The sequence below is a fragment of the Solenopsis invicta genome, chromosome 3 (genome assembly GCF_016802725.1).
Source record: "Solenopsis invicta isolate M01_SB chromosome 3, UNIL_Sinv_3.0, whole genome shotgun sequence".
NCBI classification, from domain to species: Eukaryota; Metazoa; Arthropoda; class Insecta; order Hymenoptera; family Formicidae; genus Solenopsis; species Solenopsis invicta.
The window spans coordinates 27,815,635-27,835,099 of record NC_052666.1 but is presented as its reverse complement, the minus strand read 5'-3'; the positions used below and the strand labels follow the sequence as shown (position 1 = coordinate 27,835,099).

The window sequence follows — 19,465 nt, the reverse complement described above, 5'->3', positions numbered from 1 at the left end:
TGCCATTCGTATTTTCGCAGTTGTATCTACATATATTACGAGCGTAACGCTGAAACTTTCAGCATTATTTTTGCAAGTAGTTCAAATAAATAACGTACGTTATCGATGTTCATCGTGTAACAAGGAAAATGCAATTGACGCTTCTTTTGGATAACAAAGATTCGATGTCGCTCTGGTATCAGGTTTTCGCGGCCAGCACGATAGATGGAAACAACTTTTCGGAAAAGCGGAGGGAAATGAAGAGGTGGGATAAAAGCTACGATAGGCGGATCGGGGGGGAGGGGGAGGGGAGGAGTGTAATTTGCCTCTAATGCGACACTCGATGTAGCAGCTGGCTCCACCGGCCCTCTGCTTTTCCATTCGCCACTCGGCCGCAACCGGCAACAGTAGCGATAATAATAACAATACTGGTAACAATGCCCAGGAGTGGCTAGGCATTGTAACACCGTATCGCGCGAAGAGGGGGGTGCCGGGTAGTACTTGGAGTAACAATGCGAGCGCAAAATGGAGGGACCCATCTGCGTGTGCCCCGTGCCAAGGGGACAAGGAGGAGGGAGGACGAGCGTTCCGGAGGGGAACGGAACGAGAAATCGGTGGGACGAGAGAGAGAGAGAGAGAGAGAGAGAGAGAGAGAGAGAGACGCCGACGAGATAAATGCAATGCGTTGTCACGCGCTCCGATATCGTCGCCATTTTTTGCAGGTTGCATATCCGCGGTAAGAGATTTCCCTTCGAGACGGCAGGCAGCCGGTCGCCCGCGATTCTGCGATTTGGCGAACATCGTGCGATCAATAAGGCGATTTCAAGCACAATTGTCGTAAAACGTTGACCGACAGTAAAATGTTCCAACAACCAGACGTGTAACGTAAGGATACAGAGCTAAGATTGTTGAATTTTTTTAATAAGAATTTACGTTATAAAGTGATTTAATGAAATGATTAAATAAAATATGAAATATATATAAAATGTTATTATTAACGTATAGAAATGTGAAAAAGTTTTAAATTATTCCGATAATAATAAAAGTTTGTAAAGCATCTCTGAATAAATCAATATCAAGATTATGAACATTTTTGACTTTAATGTCTTAAATGCCTGTCCTTGTGTTATTTATAAAAAAAAATATACAAAAGTATTATCTTGACAAACACATAACGATATTTAAAAAATTTTAAGAAAATTGTTAAGATATAAATCTTTTAATCTAGTGATCGGTAATTTATTTTTTTGTTTTTTAATATTTTTTATCCTTACAATATTTACAATAGCCCATTTGATAAATATCTTAAAGTATTTAAAGATTAAAATTAAAGTTTAATATTATAAAAAAAATGCGTTCAAGAATAATAATAAGTTTCCATGTAAGTGTCCCAGATATACAAGAACATTCGATCACTGGGACCTGAAGTTGCCTTTACTTTAAGGTACGAAGAAAAACTGTTAAATATGTGGAGTGTCGCATTTACATTTTATGAAACATTTATAAATATGTATGTGATCTCTAAAACGCATGTGAAAGCACATAATTTGTATTTTACAAGCGTTACGCAATGTATGACGAAAGATAGAGGTATGTACGCGCGCAGGGGGAACACATAAATAGCCCGCAATTCCCCTCACATAACTCCCGCGATCTACTACGAAACTCGTCGAAACTTATGTGCCGCGCTTGTACCCGTTCGCCCCCGGGCGCGCATGAAAATCCCGGCTGATTGCAATCAGGCCTCTTTGCCGACTTCCGTGCTTGACACGGAATCGACTCGTCACCACCGCTCGAAGGGCTTCACGCGAGCGCTCGACTCTTCCGGTTTAAGAAAGCGCTCCGTTTCCACTTTGAGAAATCTCCCGCTCGCTGTGAGAAGCGTCTCTTTAGGCCCGACTATCGTTAACCAAAGCGTTTCGTCTATTTCATTACCGCAAATAGTTGCAAATAATCGAAGGATGCTTCTGAGAAAAATATGTAAATGTTTGCTGTCTGTAGTTTAAACTATTTCTCGCAAATACGCGAAGATTGGTCATTTCGTTCTCAATTTCATTTGATTATTTCATTTTATCTAAATGGGATCTGACATGGATAAAAGACTTTTTATTACTTTATCGAGGTCTCGAAAATATATTTTATACACGGGAAGAATAATTAATTTTGCTAAAGTTTTTAAAAATTTTAAATTTGCCGAAGCTTCTAAAGATAATTTTGTATAGTCAAAATAATTATGATTGAAATTCAAGCGTGACGAGCAATGCTGCAAAAAGTTTCAATAGTTTTTGATTAGTTTGAGAATCAATTTGAACATGCAACATAATTATCTTGGTGGGCTAACAAAATTATTTTCAAATCTGCATCTAGCTAAATTTTCAAATACTTTAGCAAAATTGTTCTCTCGCGTATAGAACGATCAGATCCAACTCGATGTAGAACCGCGAAAGATATATTCTGCAAGACATACTTATGGCGCTTAGCGCAAGCTGAGTTATATCGATAACATCGTCTCCGTCGCGCTGCAAACGTCGCGATGACAAACGGACAATTCGACGCGCTTGTTTTCAAAGGGCTGATAAGTGAATTGAACCGCAGACGGAGAGACGAACGGTAGACGGAACGATAGACCGAGCGAGGGGGAGACCCGCGCTACGTGCATGAACGCAGGATGCGGCCAATGAGCCACGTAACAATTATTTATTGTTGCCAGACCGCTGTATCGCATCTCGAGCCGGCCAGACCTGTCTGCGTCCAATGAAAATGAATACGCTCGTTAAAATCGGCGTATGCCGGAACCAGCTGTCTTCGCGCTCGGTACACGACAACCGCCATGTGCCTCTTCTCATTAAGACTTAGTAAAAACAATTGCGCGAAATATCTGCTCTCTAAAGCAGAATCGATGAAAGACAGTGAATAAACTATTGTAATTTCAATGGTATACTCGTAGCTATATCGATATATGCGCTGTCCTTTAGTGGCGTATCAATTAATACACTGATTCCGGTCAGTGAGAGTAATCCCCTTCTTGATCGAAATCACTGAAAAACGGTTAATTAAAAACTCACTGATGATCACAGTTATAAATATTATAACACTGCAAATCAGTAAGATTCACTGCTTCAGATTTACAGAATATCGAATCGATTGATTGGCAGCCTCCGTTATACACCTATCGCGTTTCATCGACACTCAAAGGGATCACATTCGGTGAATCCACGGGACGTCCGGAATACGCATAATAAGTAAATTACATACCTGCGTGGGCGTTAGATGAATTAAGGAGGCCAGATGCTCCCGTTCGGGCGCGCTGAGGTACTTTTGCTGCTTGAATCGCCTTTCGAGCTCGTAGACCTGGGCCTGGGTGAAGAGCACGCGTCTCTTCCGTCTCTGCGCGAGGGGGAATTGCATCGCGCCGACGCCCATGCCGACGCCGACTCCAACGCCGACGCCCACCCCCATTCCCGACGACTTGGTCATGTCGCCCATCGACTGGCCCACCGAGCAGCCGGCCATATTGGTCCCGGCGCCCGCCGCCGCGGCGCCCATCAGTCGCGAGACTGCAAAACATATTCAACAAACCGGGATTGATACTTTGCGAGTCTTCTCTTTCCACATGCATCTTTGTTATGAAAGATTGCGGCCTAGCTCAGCGGTGTCGCAAGTTTCTCTACGCTGAGAGAACATTTTTTGTGTTCAAGTAAAAATATATTTATTTTAACATCATTTCTTTAATTTTTAAATAAATTATTTCATACTAGCTAATATATATTTATTTAAATCAAGGAAATGCTGTTAAGATAAATATATATATTTACTCGAACATAAAAAAATTTTTTTTCAGTGTGTAAGACAATCTTTATTATTTTCGACAAAATCGTTCGCCGTATTGTTTACTTTATCCACACACATTGCGAATACTAGTTTTAGATTTAATATATTCACGAAAGCATCTACGCGTTATTCTCGCATTCAACGTAGCGAGAATTAAATTATTGAGAATTAATTAAAAGAATTGCATCAACACATTTAAATTGAGAAAAACGGCTAGCTGCACGGTTAAAAGCGAATCTTAGTGCTCAATAATAGAATTTATAAACATTAACAAGTCTCTCTGAACTGCCCTTTAAATCGCAACTATGAAGTAGAATTAGAAATGTAATATCACACACAAATTAAATTGCCAGTCAGCTTAATAATTTTGACGCCTACAAGCCTTCTCTACAATCTCTCTCCTATCCCGAAAACTGTAAAGAAGACTTACACGAACGGCTTCAATGTAGTGACAGAGATTATAATAATTATGACATATTCATATTTTCATAAGTATACGTCTAAGCGTTCAATACGGTTGAACGATTCTCTCTAAATTTGAGCTACCGAAGACTACCCAGACGAGCGAGCGAGCGAGCGAGCGGTCGTCTATCCCTTGTCAGTTGGCGGAGAAGCTGTCAAAAATGAACGCGCTTGGGCGCGGACAAAGGGAACGATTTAGGCGCTGCGAAGTGCTACGTCACCGGAGCACGGGAGGTCCCGGGATGAAGTTCCGAATTATTATGCCTGTGAGAACCGTATTCTCGAGCCGTCAGTGAAGTCGAGGGCGAGAAAGAAATACCACTTGAGCGCAGGAACAAACACCGTCAAATTTGTTTACCTCGGCGCGGCCGTACGCGGGAGAAATCGTGGAGCTCAAACCGTAGCTCAAATCCGGAGCGCACCGAGCAAGAAGAGCGATTGTCGTATTTTCGCCGGCCGACGCGCGACGGTGCAGCGGAAGAAGGCGGCGACGGCAGCGTTTTCATGGGGGCGCTCTCCTCTCATTATCGCGCGGATATCCGGAGCGGTTGTGTTCGATAGCCTATGTTCGATAGCCGATTCGAGTACCCGACGAGAGTTCGCGGTCCTCTGCCTCTCCTCTCCTACCTGGATCGTTGCACTGATTACGAGACGCATTCGAGACGATTATGAAATTGCATTCGATTTAATCAAACTGGCTTGCGCCACTTGCCCATTACCCTATACATTCTATTCAATTAATAATTTTACGAGAACAAGATCCTACGCAATTTCATAAAGGGTGTTGATACGTGACGATTATCTAGCGTGAGGATTAATCGATGCCGCGAGGAATTTCTCGTAAATCACAATCGGTGATGTAAATTATTATGTTTCTCGTACGGTGCTATCCTTTTTAAGCCGCTCGTCAGCAGTCACCGAGAACAATGCGTACAGGTACGACTGACGGGACGGGATGTTTCGATGTAACTTCTGCCAATACACGAAGGCAGATCCCGATGATGGGCGAACAACGCGCGTGCAGGAACTCGTTAAGTAAATTGACGTTTCTCCAACGTCTACCTGACCACCGGCGTCGCACTCTGCCTCACGTCGAACATCCCCCCGTTTCGAAACGTAATTATGTAGCATAGCGACCAGACGGGGAGGGGTGGTGGCCTCCTCCGCCTCGGCCCTTCAGCCTCCAATTAGGTGACAAAAGCCCAAAGATTTCTCGCTTCGAATCACAGACGTCTTCGCGTACCGCCCACAGTGTAGAAGCCGTTCAGTTCACCGGGATAAAAATATCTCTGTCTGATGTGGCATGTAGATATAGGCGTAACACTTCATCTTTTTTACGCGTCGATTGTATAATTTTGCTCATTACGTAATTTCATGTTTCACTTTGTGACAGCGAAGCTTGTGTCACGGGATACTGTAACTCGTTATTAAATTTGCTGCAGAATCTTATTCGCGATCTCGTTCCGCATCGTAAGATCGTAAAGAGAGATGCAGAAATACACATCAAACTCAAACGAGTAAATGAAAACTATAGAAAAGGAGAAAAAAATACAAAAAAAATGAAACAATATAAAAGAAATGATAAATTTTGTTTAGTATATAATAGAAATCTAAATTCTTTTTAAATGCAAGAAATTCTTTAATAATTTAATTTTGGCACCAAACTGATCTGCAACTTCTGATTATATTTCTGGATTAATGTGCATACTTATGCATCTTTAACAGCACAAGATATCGTATCAATATTCTAGAATATTCATAATATCGTACGAATATTCGTACAATATCATAATATCGTACATATATACGTACGATATTATGTGCTGTTGGGATTTTCTTCAACAACATTATTTCAATATAACTGATCCAATTTCAATCGCAATTTTATTTATTATATTAAACAAACTTAATGATAATGGAATAGAGTCGCGTTATTATTAATGCACATTAGTGAACATAAGATGTTTCATACACAATTTGTATGTATAATATAAATCATAAAAAGTTACAAAAAAATCGTGCAAGTAACGCGCGGCGATAAGAGCAGAAGTTTTTAATAGAGCGTTATTAAAATGCAAATTGCGAGCGTAGCACGATCGATCGGTGCAATATATCATCGAGAGACGTCAAACTGCGCAATGATATTAAAATTGCTAGATGCAAGAGATTAACGAGCGAAGTCTCCTTGATCTCAAAAATTCATTTTTAATACGTAGCAAACAATGTGCGATGTGTGTGTGTGTGTGTGTAAATTTACAGCTCGTTATTCATAGAATAATGAAGAAATGTTACGAAGCTTAAATTCTACATCAACTGCTTTGATGATTTGGCAACAGCCTTTGCGATTTACACTGTCATTGCGATACACGCAATCCGCGTAACGTGGCCACAGTAATTACAGCGGAGCCAGAAGGCGAATTCGAACGCCGCGATCGCGAAACGCATCGGCGAACGACTCGGTTTGCAACTCACAATCAGTTGGACGGGGCGCGGGGCTTTTCCTGCGCTCTGTTTATTTTGCAAGGGGCGACGATAAGTCCCGCGAAATCGAATTCGGTGCGGACGGGCGTCACACAGGCCTTTAACTCGAGGACCAGTCCCTTTTATTTGTTTAACTAAAATCCTCAGCGCCGTCCACTAGTCGCGCTTTCTCAAATTCTGGATCGATACGGCGAGCGACGAGCGATCGGCTCGCTAAAGTGGCGCGTGCGATGGACGAAAATCCACAGTGGAGATGAGCTCCCTGTTGACACAAGTCGCATGAAAGATGCGCGCATTGTTGGCCGACGGTGGTATGCGCGACGTTTCCTTTTGTGGACACTGAAACGCGAAACTTATGCGGCGCCCTGGACATCCAAATGGATCCCCGAAGTGTCAAAGCTCCTACACTTCCCGAGAGGACGCTTTTACGCCAATCCTTTTAAACTGTTCCACTTAAGGAATATCGCTGACTGCGGGCCGCTCTATCTCCACCATTTGTTTACTTCACGGGCGATTAAACTCGAAGGTCCTGTTTTTAAGATACAAAAATAGATTTGGAATTCCTTCTTCTCCGTTGAAACATCCACAGATAGAGAGGAGTACGTCAAACGACTTGAGAGAGCAGATCAGCCTGAAGAGAAAACCGATTTGTAGCCTCATTTTTCGAAGCTGTGTATCATTGCAACCCTTTCAATCCAGTAAGCCTCTCTGTCCTCACAATTTTTTAGCTTGTTTGTAGAAAGTTTGTACACGCGCGCTTTTGGAGATTAAAAATAAAATTCAGTCCTCTCCCGTAGCACTTGGAGATGGTTGTAAACTGAGAAATACCGACGGGTTCTCCTTACCAATTAACGATGGCGCTTTTTTCGTCAACTTTGTAACGCGAGAGCGACACTCTCTCGTCGATCCCTAAATGGAGCTACGATATCCATGGTCTTGTCGTTACAAGGCCGATAAAAGCCTGACGAACGTGACTCTTGGCAGGCGGAAGGAATAGCTCGTTGTGCGATAGGTTTTTATCCGAGTATAACATATACAACGCGTACGCCGTTCTCTTTCGCTCTTTTCCCCCTTTTCTTTCTCTCCGCGGTCGTCGCTTCGCGTCGCTTCCGGCATTTACACACAAAACATAAGAAACACAAGATTTTGATGAATATCTGATAACATTAACCCTTGCGCGCGCGCGCGCGCGCGATTTCCCGACGTTCCTGATGTAGATTTCACTCGCCGATTTTTCCGTCGCTGATTAAATAACAGGTGTAGATCGTGCATGCGTCCGATGTTGGTTTTCATGCTGACGATCGTCGGGGAGAACACGTCTTTGAAAGTACAAGCGTCATATTCTATGAGGCTTGGCGTACGCGCCGAGCCTCTCTGATAAATACAGACCCCTCGAAACTCATTTAACAGGCTGACAGAATGACTATTTGCATTCGATAACTCGGTAACGTTTAGCGGACAGACTAACTGTCCGAGACGTAATTCATCGAACCAGTCACTGAATTAATCAATATGTAGACGAAGTCCGCGGAGGCTTTTTGCCCGTCTGACGAACATGTAAATTGTATGTGGATATACCTGACAAAATATTCTCTCCATTAGCGCGCGTGTGAAGCCGTTTCTCTCAAATTTCGATGAAAATGATTTTTACGCTTATCTGCTACGACCAACGTAATCGCACTTTTCCACATCTGTAAAGCCGCACAGCGGTACTTAAGAGGGACTTTGCGAACAAAATCGTGATAAGGGAAAAAAAATGAGTCTTACTAAATCTTTAGAAAATATTTTGCAGGTTGTGATAATAAGTTTTATAGAAAGAAGAAATAACGGGACGAAAATTAACTCATTATACTACTGATAAGAGAAAAAAAATTTAGCGAAAATGTAAAATATTTAGTCTGATACGTTCAATTAAAAATTGAGTTGATTTAGTTAATTCTTAATTAAAAAAATGCTAATGGTTGATATGAATAAACTACTATGCAGTACTTATACTATACTTTTTTCTGAAACTAGATGATTGTTGAATTAACGTATTAAACTAAATAGTTTAGGTTCTCAACAAATTTTTTTCTCAGTGTAGTCATCAATAATTCGTATTAATGATCTTTGTTCAATACATAAATATAATTGCATATTTATGTATTATACATTAATTTTTCACATTTTCTCTTACAATCTTATTCGTCAATCTGTATGTGTGACGATACATACAGTTATATAATTTATCATATTGGGAGATTACGGCTTCGATTACGGAGCGTGTTATCGGCGCTATTGTGTTACTTTATTCTACGTCTAATAACTAATAAAGATGGAATGACGAAATTTCTAGGTTGCTCTCCGACGCAACATAGAAATTTCTTTCGAGTTTCGCTCGTCTCGGTCACTACTGTGCGTTATATTTGAGACTAGGATTCTCCGATTGTTTTTTTATTCGAATAGAAAGTCAAGCTACTCACTGGCAAAGCGCGGGTCGTTGGTCGCCGGCGGCGCCGGTGCATACCACGGATGATGATGCGACGACACCGCGTGGGACCTCATGGGGTCCGTGGCTGTGGCCGTGGCACCCACGCCGGGCCCGGCGTGATGGTACGGCGACAATTCCGCGGCGCAATATTGATACTGCGACGTGAGCTGCATAGTTGCGTAAGGATTACCCATGGCACTCATGCCTCCGCCGGTACCGCCGGCACTACCGGCGCCGCCGCCACCGCCAACGGGGCGGCCCCGTTGGCAACGGAAACCGGTCCGGGGTGCTGCCGCCGGGCGTCGAACCGCCGTGTAGCGGCGGGCTGCCGCTGCTCGCGCTCGAGCTACCGGTGTTACCACCCACCCGTGCACCGCATGCGTTCCCGTAAGGCGAGCCCTGGGAATGCGTCACGACGCCGACACCAACACCGACGGCGGCGGCGGCGGCAGCGAGCTCGAGCTTCCGGTAAGATTCCTCGATCGGCGACAGAATATCGGTAACGCTGAAGGGCGTAGTGTGGGCACCGCCGGCAGCTTGCACGTGAGACGAGTGCTGCTTCGGCGACAGGCTCATCGCCAGGTCAATACCATTGAGGTCGGACAGCAGGCCGGCCTGCTCCAGCGATTGCTGTTGCTGCTGCTGCTGCTGCTGTTGCTGTTGCTGTTGCTGCTGTTGATGCTGATGATAAGTCGTGGCATTGCCATTACCGCCTTGATTGCCGCCGCCGTTTCCGCCGCCGCCGCTGCCACCGCTCATCTCGGCGAGCCCGACGCCGTCGAAGTACTTGAAGCTCACGCTTCGCGGAATGATGAGGCCGGCGCTAGCCGTAACAACGGCGCATTATGACGCTACTGCTTTCTTCTCTTTTCTTTTCCTTCCGGGTCTAGTTCGTGGGCCACTCGCGACTGCCGATCGCCGAGATCGCGCTAACGTAATGCTTGAACTTGGACACGATCACACTTGTTCGGGTCACTTGACGGGCGTGATCGAGCAACGGGCGAGATCCGCGTCCGATCTTCACTGTCGAATATTCGAAAGTATGTCACTCGAAAGATCGCTCACCCGAAATTGGAAATCAGTACGCACGACTAGTTAATCCCACAATGCCACAACTTATCGCGCAACCGCGCTCACTTAGATTACTACGATGGATCCACGGGCGCACAAGTAAAAAAATTCCGTTTTCACCACCACCGGGACCGCTTGTCTCCGAAATCGGCGAAGAGTTTGTTATCATTCGCCACGAGCCGCCGAAGTTCGTCCCCTTCTCTCTTTCCGTAATCTAGATCACATTTGAACGCACGCATGTCTCCCTGCGAAAACAAATTTCTACACAAGCACGTACAACCAACCCGGGGAGGAGTGCTCTGACTCGTGATGAAACGCTGTAGACACCAACGTTTCCAACGCCGACTATCGAACTGGAGCTCCGTTTTATTTGACGACCTCGTCGTTGGTGAACGTTTTATCTATTTTCCTTTTTATTCACTCGGCCGCGTCGTCGTTGCTCTCCGAATCCTTCGGTCCTTCCCCGGAGTCTCGGACCGTGACATCAACGTTAAGAGCCGCAGGGACGCGCGATGTCACGTGGCGCACGATGAATCGTCATCACGAGTAAGAGGAAAAATCGCGAGACCGCGGTCGGCCGGCGGCCGACTCGGTTGGCTCTCTCCCTGGATGGAATCGACGGAACTCTCGACACTGCCGGCGCGAACGCGCGTAAGCCGACGTTGCGTTTCACTCCTCGGAAATTCGTAACGTTATACGCGGTGACACGGCGACCTTGCACACGTGGTCGAGGATAGTGGCCGGCCAGAGCCGGCCGGCGGCCGACTGAAATCACACGGGGGTCTTCGAGTCCTTGGATTCTGCCGATAGAGAGACGATGGTAGATGTACCACTCTACGCTTCGCCTCCACCTTCGTCGAGGATACACTCTCCGTAGGAGAAGAGCCGCTCTATGGATGGATGGATGGATGGATGGCTGGCTGGCTGGGTGGCTGCCTGCCTGCCTCGCTGGCTGGCTGGCTGGCTGGCTTGGCTGGCTGGCTGGCTGGCTGGATGGATGGATGAATGAATGGAGAGGACTTCTGTCGGGTACTCCTGGAGAGGTCCTCACGGCCGCTTAGACCCACTCGACCAGCGCTCGCCCGCTCGCGCTCGCGCTCGTTCGCTCGCTCGCTCGCTTGCTCGCCCGCCCGGGCACAGGCCCCACAGCCTCTCGCGGAGAACCCGTACGACGACACGATGAGTGGAGTGCCCACTACGGAGAAGTGCCTGCTACCAAGAGTCGTGATGAGATGTCCCCTTTTGCGTGTGAGAGAAGGGTTTCCATACGCCGTGGAGAGGCGCGGAGAGGCCGGCGACGGGAGAAGTGGATGCTGGAGATCCGCCGGACGATCATGGACGAGCGTCGTCGCTCGGGCGGCGCGACCGACTCGCCTCGTCGTTCATTGGGTCCCGTCGATCACCGCCGCTACCCGGAACGGGACGAGCCCTCCGCGTTAGCCGGCACGCCGTTGGTGCCATGCCCGAGCGAGCCGGAGCACGTCTACCTATCGTAACGCTCGCGCGAGGCCGCGTCCGACATTGTGGCGGCCGCTACGCGCAATGCCGTGCGATCGCCCGACCCGGGGCGGACGTGCCTTCGGCGCCGCCTTCTCGCCGACAAAAGGGCGGGGAAAAAGCGACGACGGAAAAATGTTCGCGGCACACGCGCCGAAATCCTCGTCGGGGCTCAGCGACCGACGGTACTTTTCGATCTGCGTCCGTCGTCACGCATCGCTTCCAAACGCACAAATCCGGACTACCCTTGGCGACAGGAAGCGCCAAGTTCTGCGTCATTATTAAGATTTTCCCGCACGTTTCTTTTTTTGTTTTCTTTTTGTTTTTTCTTTTGCTCCGAACGGAACGCGTGGAGATTCCGTTGACGTTCTCTTGTGGTCGTCGGCGCAAGCGTGGGAATCAGGCATTGCGTACAGTGGTGTTGATCTGATTGCATCTCTCACGTGGGTGATATCGGCGAGATTCGCCGTCTTGTGCATCCGATAACGAATCCAATGCCTTGGTGCATGCTGGTGCAAACAAAGGCTGTTGCATGCAAATTTATCTAATTGCAAAAGCAATAAATAAGCGTTTTGACCGAAGAAACGTTTGACAAATATTCCGCCAAAGACTTACGTGATGTAACTCGTGATGAACATATGTTTTCATGCATATGTTTTTTTTGTGTCACTTTGTGACAGCCTTCAGTGGAACACATCAACGCACACTAAATACAATTTATTATAAAAAGATCATCGATAGTTCAACTTGCAAAAAAAAAATCGCAGGTGTGCAATTATTTATGTAAAGAGGAAAGGTGAAATTTGGACACTAAAGAACATTTAAATAATTTAGATATCGTGTACCGCAAAAGAACGTCTCAAGTATTTTTTGCGTTTCTCAAAAGTACGAAAAGACAATTACTTTTGACAAGTGCAAACAATCGAAAGCCTATTTTAAAAGATAATAGATTGTTGACCTTAGATTGTTGAATTTGCTTGTGCATTTTTTTAAGTGTTTCTTTCCACTCCCGAATATCCGTCGCGAAATTCTTTGACAAGCAAAATAAATTTAATTTTTAAATTTTAATTTTAGAATTAATAAATTAATTATTTTAATCATAAATATTTGTTAACGTCGGCTATCGTGTTATTGACCGCGGCGCAATCATGCATCATTTTAACAGCTTGTAATCGATTAAAAACAATTCTTGAGGTATGGTACGCACTGCAGTAAAAAATCACAGGTGTTTCCATTATCATCTTCATTATAGAGAAAGACATAGAAAGAGATGGGGATTAAATTTTATATATACAATTGTATAAACGTTGAATAAAAACGTCATTGTTCTTATGTACTTATTCTTATTGAATTTTTTTGTAGGACGAAGTGAGAATGAGATTCAAAAGAGTATACTTTTCTTTGAAATCTCTGAAAATATGGAAATATTATTAAAGACGATATTAAAGTTCAAAGAGACTGTAATAATAAAAAAAATATTTATCGTGCTATTGAAATTCCGACTTAATCGAAATTGTGTATAAATATGTCTTATTTTATTTATTCTCTTATTTAGAACTTATATCAAATTTTTTTTAAATTAAAATAGGATAAAATAAGAAAGGGAAAAAATTGATGAAACCATTTACGTATAAAACATTTTATTTTTTAGATTTTACTTTCAATTGCAGCAGAAAGCTTTTAAAGGATTATTAATTTAATCAAAATAAAAATTATTAACTTACACAGACGGCATACTTTGCTGTAAATCTACAAAAAAAATTTTAAACAGAAAAATATTTTTACAAACAAAAAGTTGTTTAAACATTTCTTCAATTTAAAGATCATCGTCATTTTATTTAAGATCTTTAATATCAAGTTTTGCAATTATTACACTTATTTTTATTTTTTCCATTTTTTTATATCTTATAAAAGTTTTTTTTTATATAATGAAAAAAGAAAGCGATTTTGCACGTCTAATGTAAAGAATGTATGAAGCATATAAAAGTTAATGTCATCTTTTGAAAATATTCTTTCATCCTTCAAGATCTATCTAAATGGATTTACATAAAGTCACGTAATGTGTATGCACGGAAAAATCAATCAGTCACATATCGAATATGAAAAATGCAGCGGCACTTCTTATATGCTATACGTATTTCTTTACTCGTATTATGCACGAGGGAAATTCCAGTTTGAAGAGGGATTTAAAATTAAAAATAGATTCTATTGTATCTTGATCTACGCGTCTATATTTCATTCTTTTTTTATTTATAAAAGACAAAAAAAACAAATAGTATAGTTCAGGGTAACTTCGATCAAACTCCAATTAATTTAAGCGGCTTATTTAAGCGACACTTGTGCTGTTCTGTCATTATAAATAAAATTATTTATTTTGTGTTATTTGATACATGAAAGAAAGAGATTAAATTAGAGACAACAGTTATACAGTCACATAAAAACTTTAGGTAATTCTGCTAATTGAATTAAATTGTCAACCAACTTAACAAACAATTTGTTATCATTTTATCAATGTAGAATTATTTATTTTGATATTATTTAGCATGTGAAAGGAAAAATAAAATTAGAAACGACAATTATTTGATTATATAAAAAATATCCTTGAACAATTCAACTGATTAAAATAGTTATCGATTAACTTAACAAACAACACTCATATTATTTTATTAATATTAATAGAGTTGGCATATGGAAAAAAAAATTAGAAACGACAACTATATGCTTTTATAAAAATGTTCCTTTAAACAATTCTCCCGATCAACTTGTCAAGTGGTATCTACGCCATTTTGTTAATGTAAGAATTTATTTTTGTTTGCTTGTCGAAAAGGGAAATTAGAGACGACAATTAACATGATTAAATAAAACTTTTGCTGTAACCAATTTTACCGGTTAAATTAATTCATCAATTGATCAGTTCAATTGAAAGAATTTAACACCATCTAGCGAATCAGAAACGTAACTATCTGCATTTCGAATGAATTTTGTTACACGTGCTGCCATCTAATCGCGAAATGGCAAAACTACCGGCATTTTTGAAACAGATTATTATCTCATTCTCGTCTCGAGGAGATGTAAGATGTATGCACTAGATGCACACATATTGATTGAGAGATTACTAAAACGGGTATGAGTTCGCACTTGCTTATCGTGTTTGTCATGCTACTATCATCATATCAACACTATGATTAAATTGTATGACGTAGTGTTTTTTTAAATACAAAGTTCAAGAAATCTAACATCATACGTGTGTCGAAAGCAGCGTCATTCTACTCTCGCGTTTACTACTACTCGCGTTCAATATGCCACAGCAATTCATTTTGCAGGGTGAGAAATTGGTTACGGAACTTAATTTATCAGTGGGAGAATTGATGTTAACGCAATTGACGACGCATGGCGATCGCGTGGCGCAGGTAAGTTCGTGATTAACTCGTTAATTCTTTATAATTAATCTATATCAACATAATGTGTTTAAATTAACCCTTTCAACCCCGAATTAATTCTATTTGAAAAAAATGGTTTCTCTATTATTGCTTCTAATAGTAAAGTCCTTGATTTTTTTTCATAATTTTCCTATTATTTCTGGTTTTGGAGAAATCAAAATGTTCAAATATCGATTACTTTGAAGTCTGGATGGATCTGAAGATTGTTGTCTCAGGGCAACAACATGTTTGAAAGGGTGAATACATGGTGTAAAAAGTACTTAAAGTCCTAGATTTATTAACTAAATCTTTGTTTGCTACACATCTATCTTATCTTCCACTTCTATTGTAATAAACTGTATTTACAGATAAATCCCCATACTGGTAAGGAGCAAACATTCCAGCACATCTTGGATACTAGCCGGAAATTGGCGATTTTTCTGCAAAGGGAAGGACTTGGGATAAATGACACTATAGCTGTGTGCAGCGAAAACAATCTGGAGTTTTGTATTCCACTGTGCGCTGCGTTTTACCTGGGTGCTATTGCCTGTCCATTAAATCCATTATATTCTGAAAGAGAATTGAAGCATGTTCTTAACATTTCAAAGCCAAAGTATATTTTTATTTCGCCGGTGGCACTTAACACCTTAAAAAATGTATTCAGAGGATTGCCTTGGTCACCGAGAGTGCTAATGCTTACTGAACATGATAGCAACAATGTCCCATGGACGAGCATGTCTAAAGTGATCTCGAGCATCTCCAGTGACGATGCGAATGCGCTCGAAGCGGTCCCTATCGATGTAGATAATCATATAGCAGCGATTTTATGCTCGAGTGGAACTACAGGGCTGCCAAAAGGCGTCATGTTGACAGACAAAAATATTACTACAATGATACGCATTTATATGAATGACAGCTCGATTCCAGAAACTAGTATATCTCTGGGACTGCTGCCATTCTTTCATGCGTACTCTTTTGTCCTGTTGGTACTCGGTCTATTAAGAGGAAACTGCAGTGTTGTGCTTTCACGCTTTGAGGAAGAGCAATTTCTACAGTATGTGGAGAAATATAAGATTGAATATTTGCTCCTGGTACCATCGCTTTTGGTATTCCTAGCTAAAAATCCACTTGTAGATAAATATAACTTATCCTCTGTTAAAGGAATATGGTAAGTGCATTAATCAAATACAAAAAATCAAAGTCTTTAAAGAAAACTGCTGCAATTTACAAAATCAAAAAATGAAAAGAGTAGACAGTGCAATGCAGAAGAAGTCGATGCAAGCTGAGCATAGCTCAAAAAAGCTAAAATCATAAGCTCAAAAAAAAAAAGATATCAGAGATTCTAAAAATTAATATTTGCGATTAATCCAGCAAAACTTGCAGAGGAAATTATAAACAGAACATGCTACCAACTTTTGATAACCAAGAAAAAATAAATTGCACACAGAATCTGAGATATCTGATGATGTCGACAAAAATAAAAAGCCTATTGGCTATGTCAGCAGTTTGGCAGTAGAAATCGAGTAGGATTTGCAACTTGTGCTCGTTTTTTTGTTGCCAGACTGCGCGCAGCTTGCCAATAGGGAATATATTTTATTTCCGTTGTTTGAATATATATAATGTTTTTCTACTTGAATACTATATCACTTAAATACCAAAAATCATTATCTTGAATTAAATTCTTAATATTTTTATAAAATTAACGAATTTATGTATTTACACAAGTTTAATAGCAATGTAGCAACGAAATGAGTTATCTTTTCTTGTAACAGTTTTCTTTCAATATCATGAACAGAATTCAATAAAAATTACAACGCATGATCTACCTTATTAAAACTTACTTAAAAAGTGCATATCTTTTATCAGATATTAAATTTATCTTAAAAAATACTACAAATTATATAAGTGCTAAAGTAGTTATTTCATTAGGAGTGGAGCGGCTCCATTGTCAAAGGAAATTCAGCATGCAGTCTCTAAACGATTAAATATCAGCGAAGTCGTACAAGGCTACGGATTGACAGAAACCACTTTAGCTGTACTGCGATCTCCACGCGATAAAATAAAATCCGGCAGCGTTGGTGTTGTAGTTCCAGGTGTATCAGGTAGAAATTTTCCGACTATAAGAACGTATAATGCCCGCCTTATTTTAAAACATAATCAATATCTATTACTATCATGTAATATAAACTTGCAAATATATTTTTTCTAAGTCAGTTCTTTTCAAAGTTCGGAAAGTTATAAAGTTCGTTTCTTTTCCACAATTCGCAATATCTGATATTAAGGGACCTTTTACCTTTGTTTATAAAACTACATTTTCAAGAATTAAAAAAAAAATTATATATAACAAATACAGGTTTTTGTACGAGATTATCACTTAAACTGTAAAAAAATTATTTTCTATTTATAAAAAGATGCATTATATATAATACTTAAAATGATGATTGAATAGGATATTATGAGAAAAAGATGCCTCCACTGTGGAAATGATTCAGCTTTGGCAAATTACCAAAATTTCTTTAATTTGTAATTATTGAAACTAAAATTTCTATAATTTTTATCATTTACATAAATGTTGCCATGGCAAGACCTAGAACAAAGTCATTTCTTAAAATTTATAAAAATGACAACATTAAATGAATAGCTCCATGAAATTTGCGAATTTAAAAAAATTCTTTTACATGAATATTTTACACGCATGCAGGAATGAAAATAAGCAAAAAAAAATCGATTTTTTGAAGCTGTCAAAGGTGAAAGGTCTCTTGAGAGAATGCGTTTTTTTATCAATGTATAGCTAATACAGACTATATTGATAAAACTTGATAATATGTGTGTATATGTTTATATATGTATGTTTATACTATATATATATATATATATATATTTTTTTTTTTTTTTCCCCAGCAAAAGTAATACCAATCGGAGAATACGAGACGGATAAAACTTTAGGGCCAAATTGCGAAGGAGAATTATGCTTCAAAGGAGATTTGATAATGAAGGGATATTATAATGACGAACAATCTACTAGAAAGATAATTGACAAGAACGGTTGGTTGCATACAGGAGATGTAGGATATTACGACGAAGATGGATATTTTTACATTGTCGATCGAATAAAAGAACTTATCAAATATCAAGGCTATCAGGTTCCACCAGCTGAGCTCGAAGCGATTTTATTAAGTTATCCTGGCGTAAAAGACGCGGCCGTCATTGGCATACCAAATGACAAAGTTGGAGAGTTACCTATGGCCTTCGTTGTAAAGGAAGATAATTCCAACATTTGTGAAAAAGATATACTTCAATATGTTAATGGTAAGAATTTTCAATATCATTATGTATCATCTATCTATAGCAATAAATAATTTAACATTATTAAAACAAATTTCATTATATTTTTCTCACTAATTAGAAATTCTTCGTTGTTTTTCAAAATGCTTAAGGCGATATAAAAATGTCATAGCATTAAAAAAAAATAAATATTGAACTCTAGTTTTTTAAACTTTTTTTCTTCACGGTACTAAATTGAAAACCCAAAAGATTCTACTTTGTGGTTTCTTCATATCAAATATCTTAATACTTTCTGTATGTATTATAATATATATTTTATGCGTTTTGTATATTTTTAATATATTCATGGCATATTATGTATATATTTATGTACTCTATAGGTATTTATATTTTTATTCCAGAACGCGTATCAAATCCTAAGCGATTGAGAGGTGGAATAAGATTTATAAATAGCATTCCAAAAACTCCTTCTGGTAAAATATTACGTCGAGTATTGCGAGATAAATTGAAATCAAAATTATAAACTTGTTAATATAAATTTTTCATAAATGATTTGTATCGTTTGTGACAACATTGTGTAACTATTTTTAAGAAAATGTACAAGTACTTATTTTTACAATAATTAAATGTATGTGTATATAATATAGATAACGAGATTTCTTTATTTATTATATTTATACATCTATCATGCATTTTATTGTCTGTGAAAAAAGACAAATATGTTCATTGCACATAATTTTATTACAATTAAACATATGCACTAAACAATATAAATATAACTGTATTAACGATTATACAAATTACATCTTATATATTGAAAAATTGTGAATTGTTTGTTTTTATGTACATTGTAATCTTATTCAAAATGGATCTATAAAAATATCAAGCATCAATAAGTCAATGATATCCATAAGTATTTGTATGTATGTATAATAGTAGTTAAAAATTGTTTTCATCTTTTCAAGAATTG

At 40.0% G+C, this 19,465-nt stretch overlaps 2 protein-coding genes across 3 annotated transcripts in view; one reads left to right on the top strand and one right to left on the bottom strand.

Moving 5' to 3' along the window:
* The window catches only part of LOC105205202 (homeobox protein Nkx-2.4), a 40,725-nt gene extending 28,986 nt beyond the window's left edge, over positions 1-11,739 (bottom strand). Inside the window, 4 exon segments of the mRNA XM_039446431.1 lie at positions 3,235-3,536; positions 9,216-9,471; positions 9,474-9,511; positions 9,514-11,739. Of these exon segments, the coding sequence (XP_039302365.1) occupies positions 3,235-3,536; positions 9,216-9,471; positions 9,474-9,511; positions 9,514-9,982 (1,065 nt within the window). The 5' untranslated portion in view covers positions 9,983-11,739.
* Positions 11,740-14,696: 2,957 nt separating this feature from the next.
* LOC105195906 (luciferin 4-monooxygenase) lies at positions 14,697-19,143 on the top strand. Of its 2 annotated transcripts, XM_039446429.1 has the most exons (6): positions 15,090-15,201; positions 15,383-15,467; positions 15,579-16,378; positions 17,140-17,312; positions 18,112-18,519; positions 18,897-19,143. In XM_039446429.1, exons 2-6 carry the CDS (start codon positions 15,456-15,458, stop codon positions 19,016-19,018), a joined length of 1,515 nt encoding a protein of 504 aa, XP_039302363.1. In that variant the 5' UTR covers positions 15,090-15,201; positions 15,383-15,455; the 3' UTR covers positions 19,019-19,143. The 2 variants fall into 2 exon arrangements, with proteins under 2 accessions (XP_025989604.2, XP_039302363.1); XM_026133819.2 differs by lacking the exon at positions 15,383-15,467 and having other exon boundaries at positions 14,697-15,201.
* The last annotated feature ends 322 nt before the right edge of the window (positions 19,144-19,465 follow it).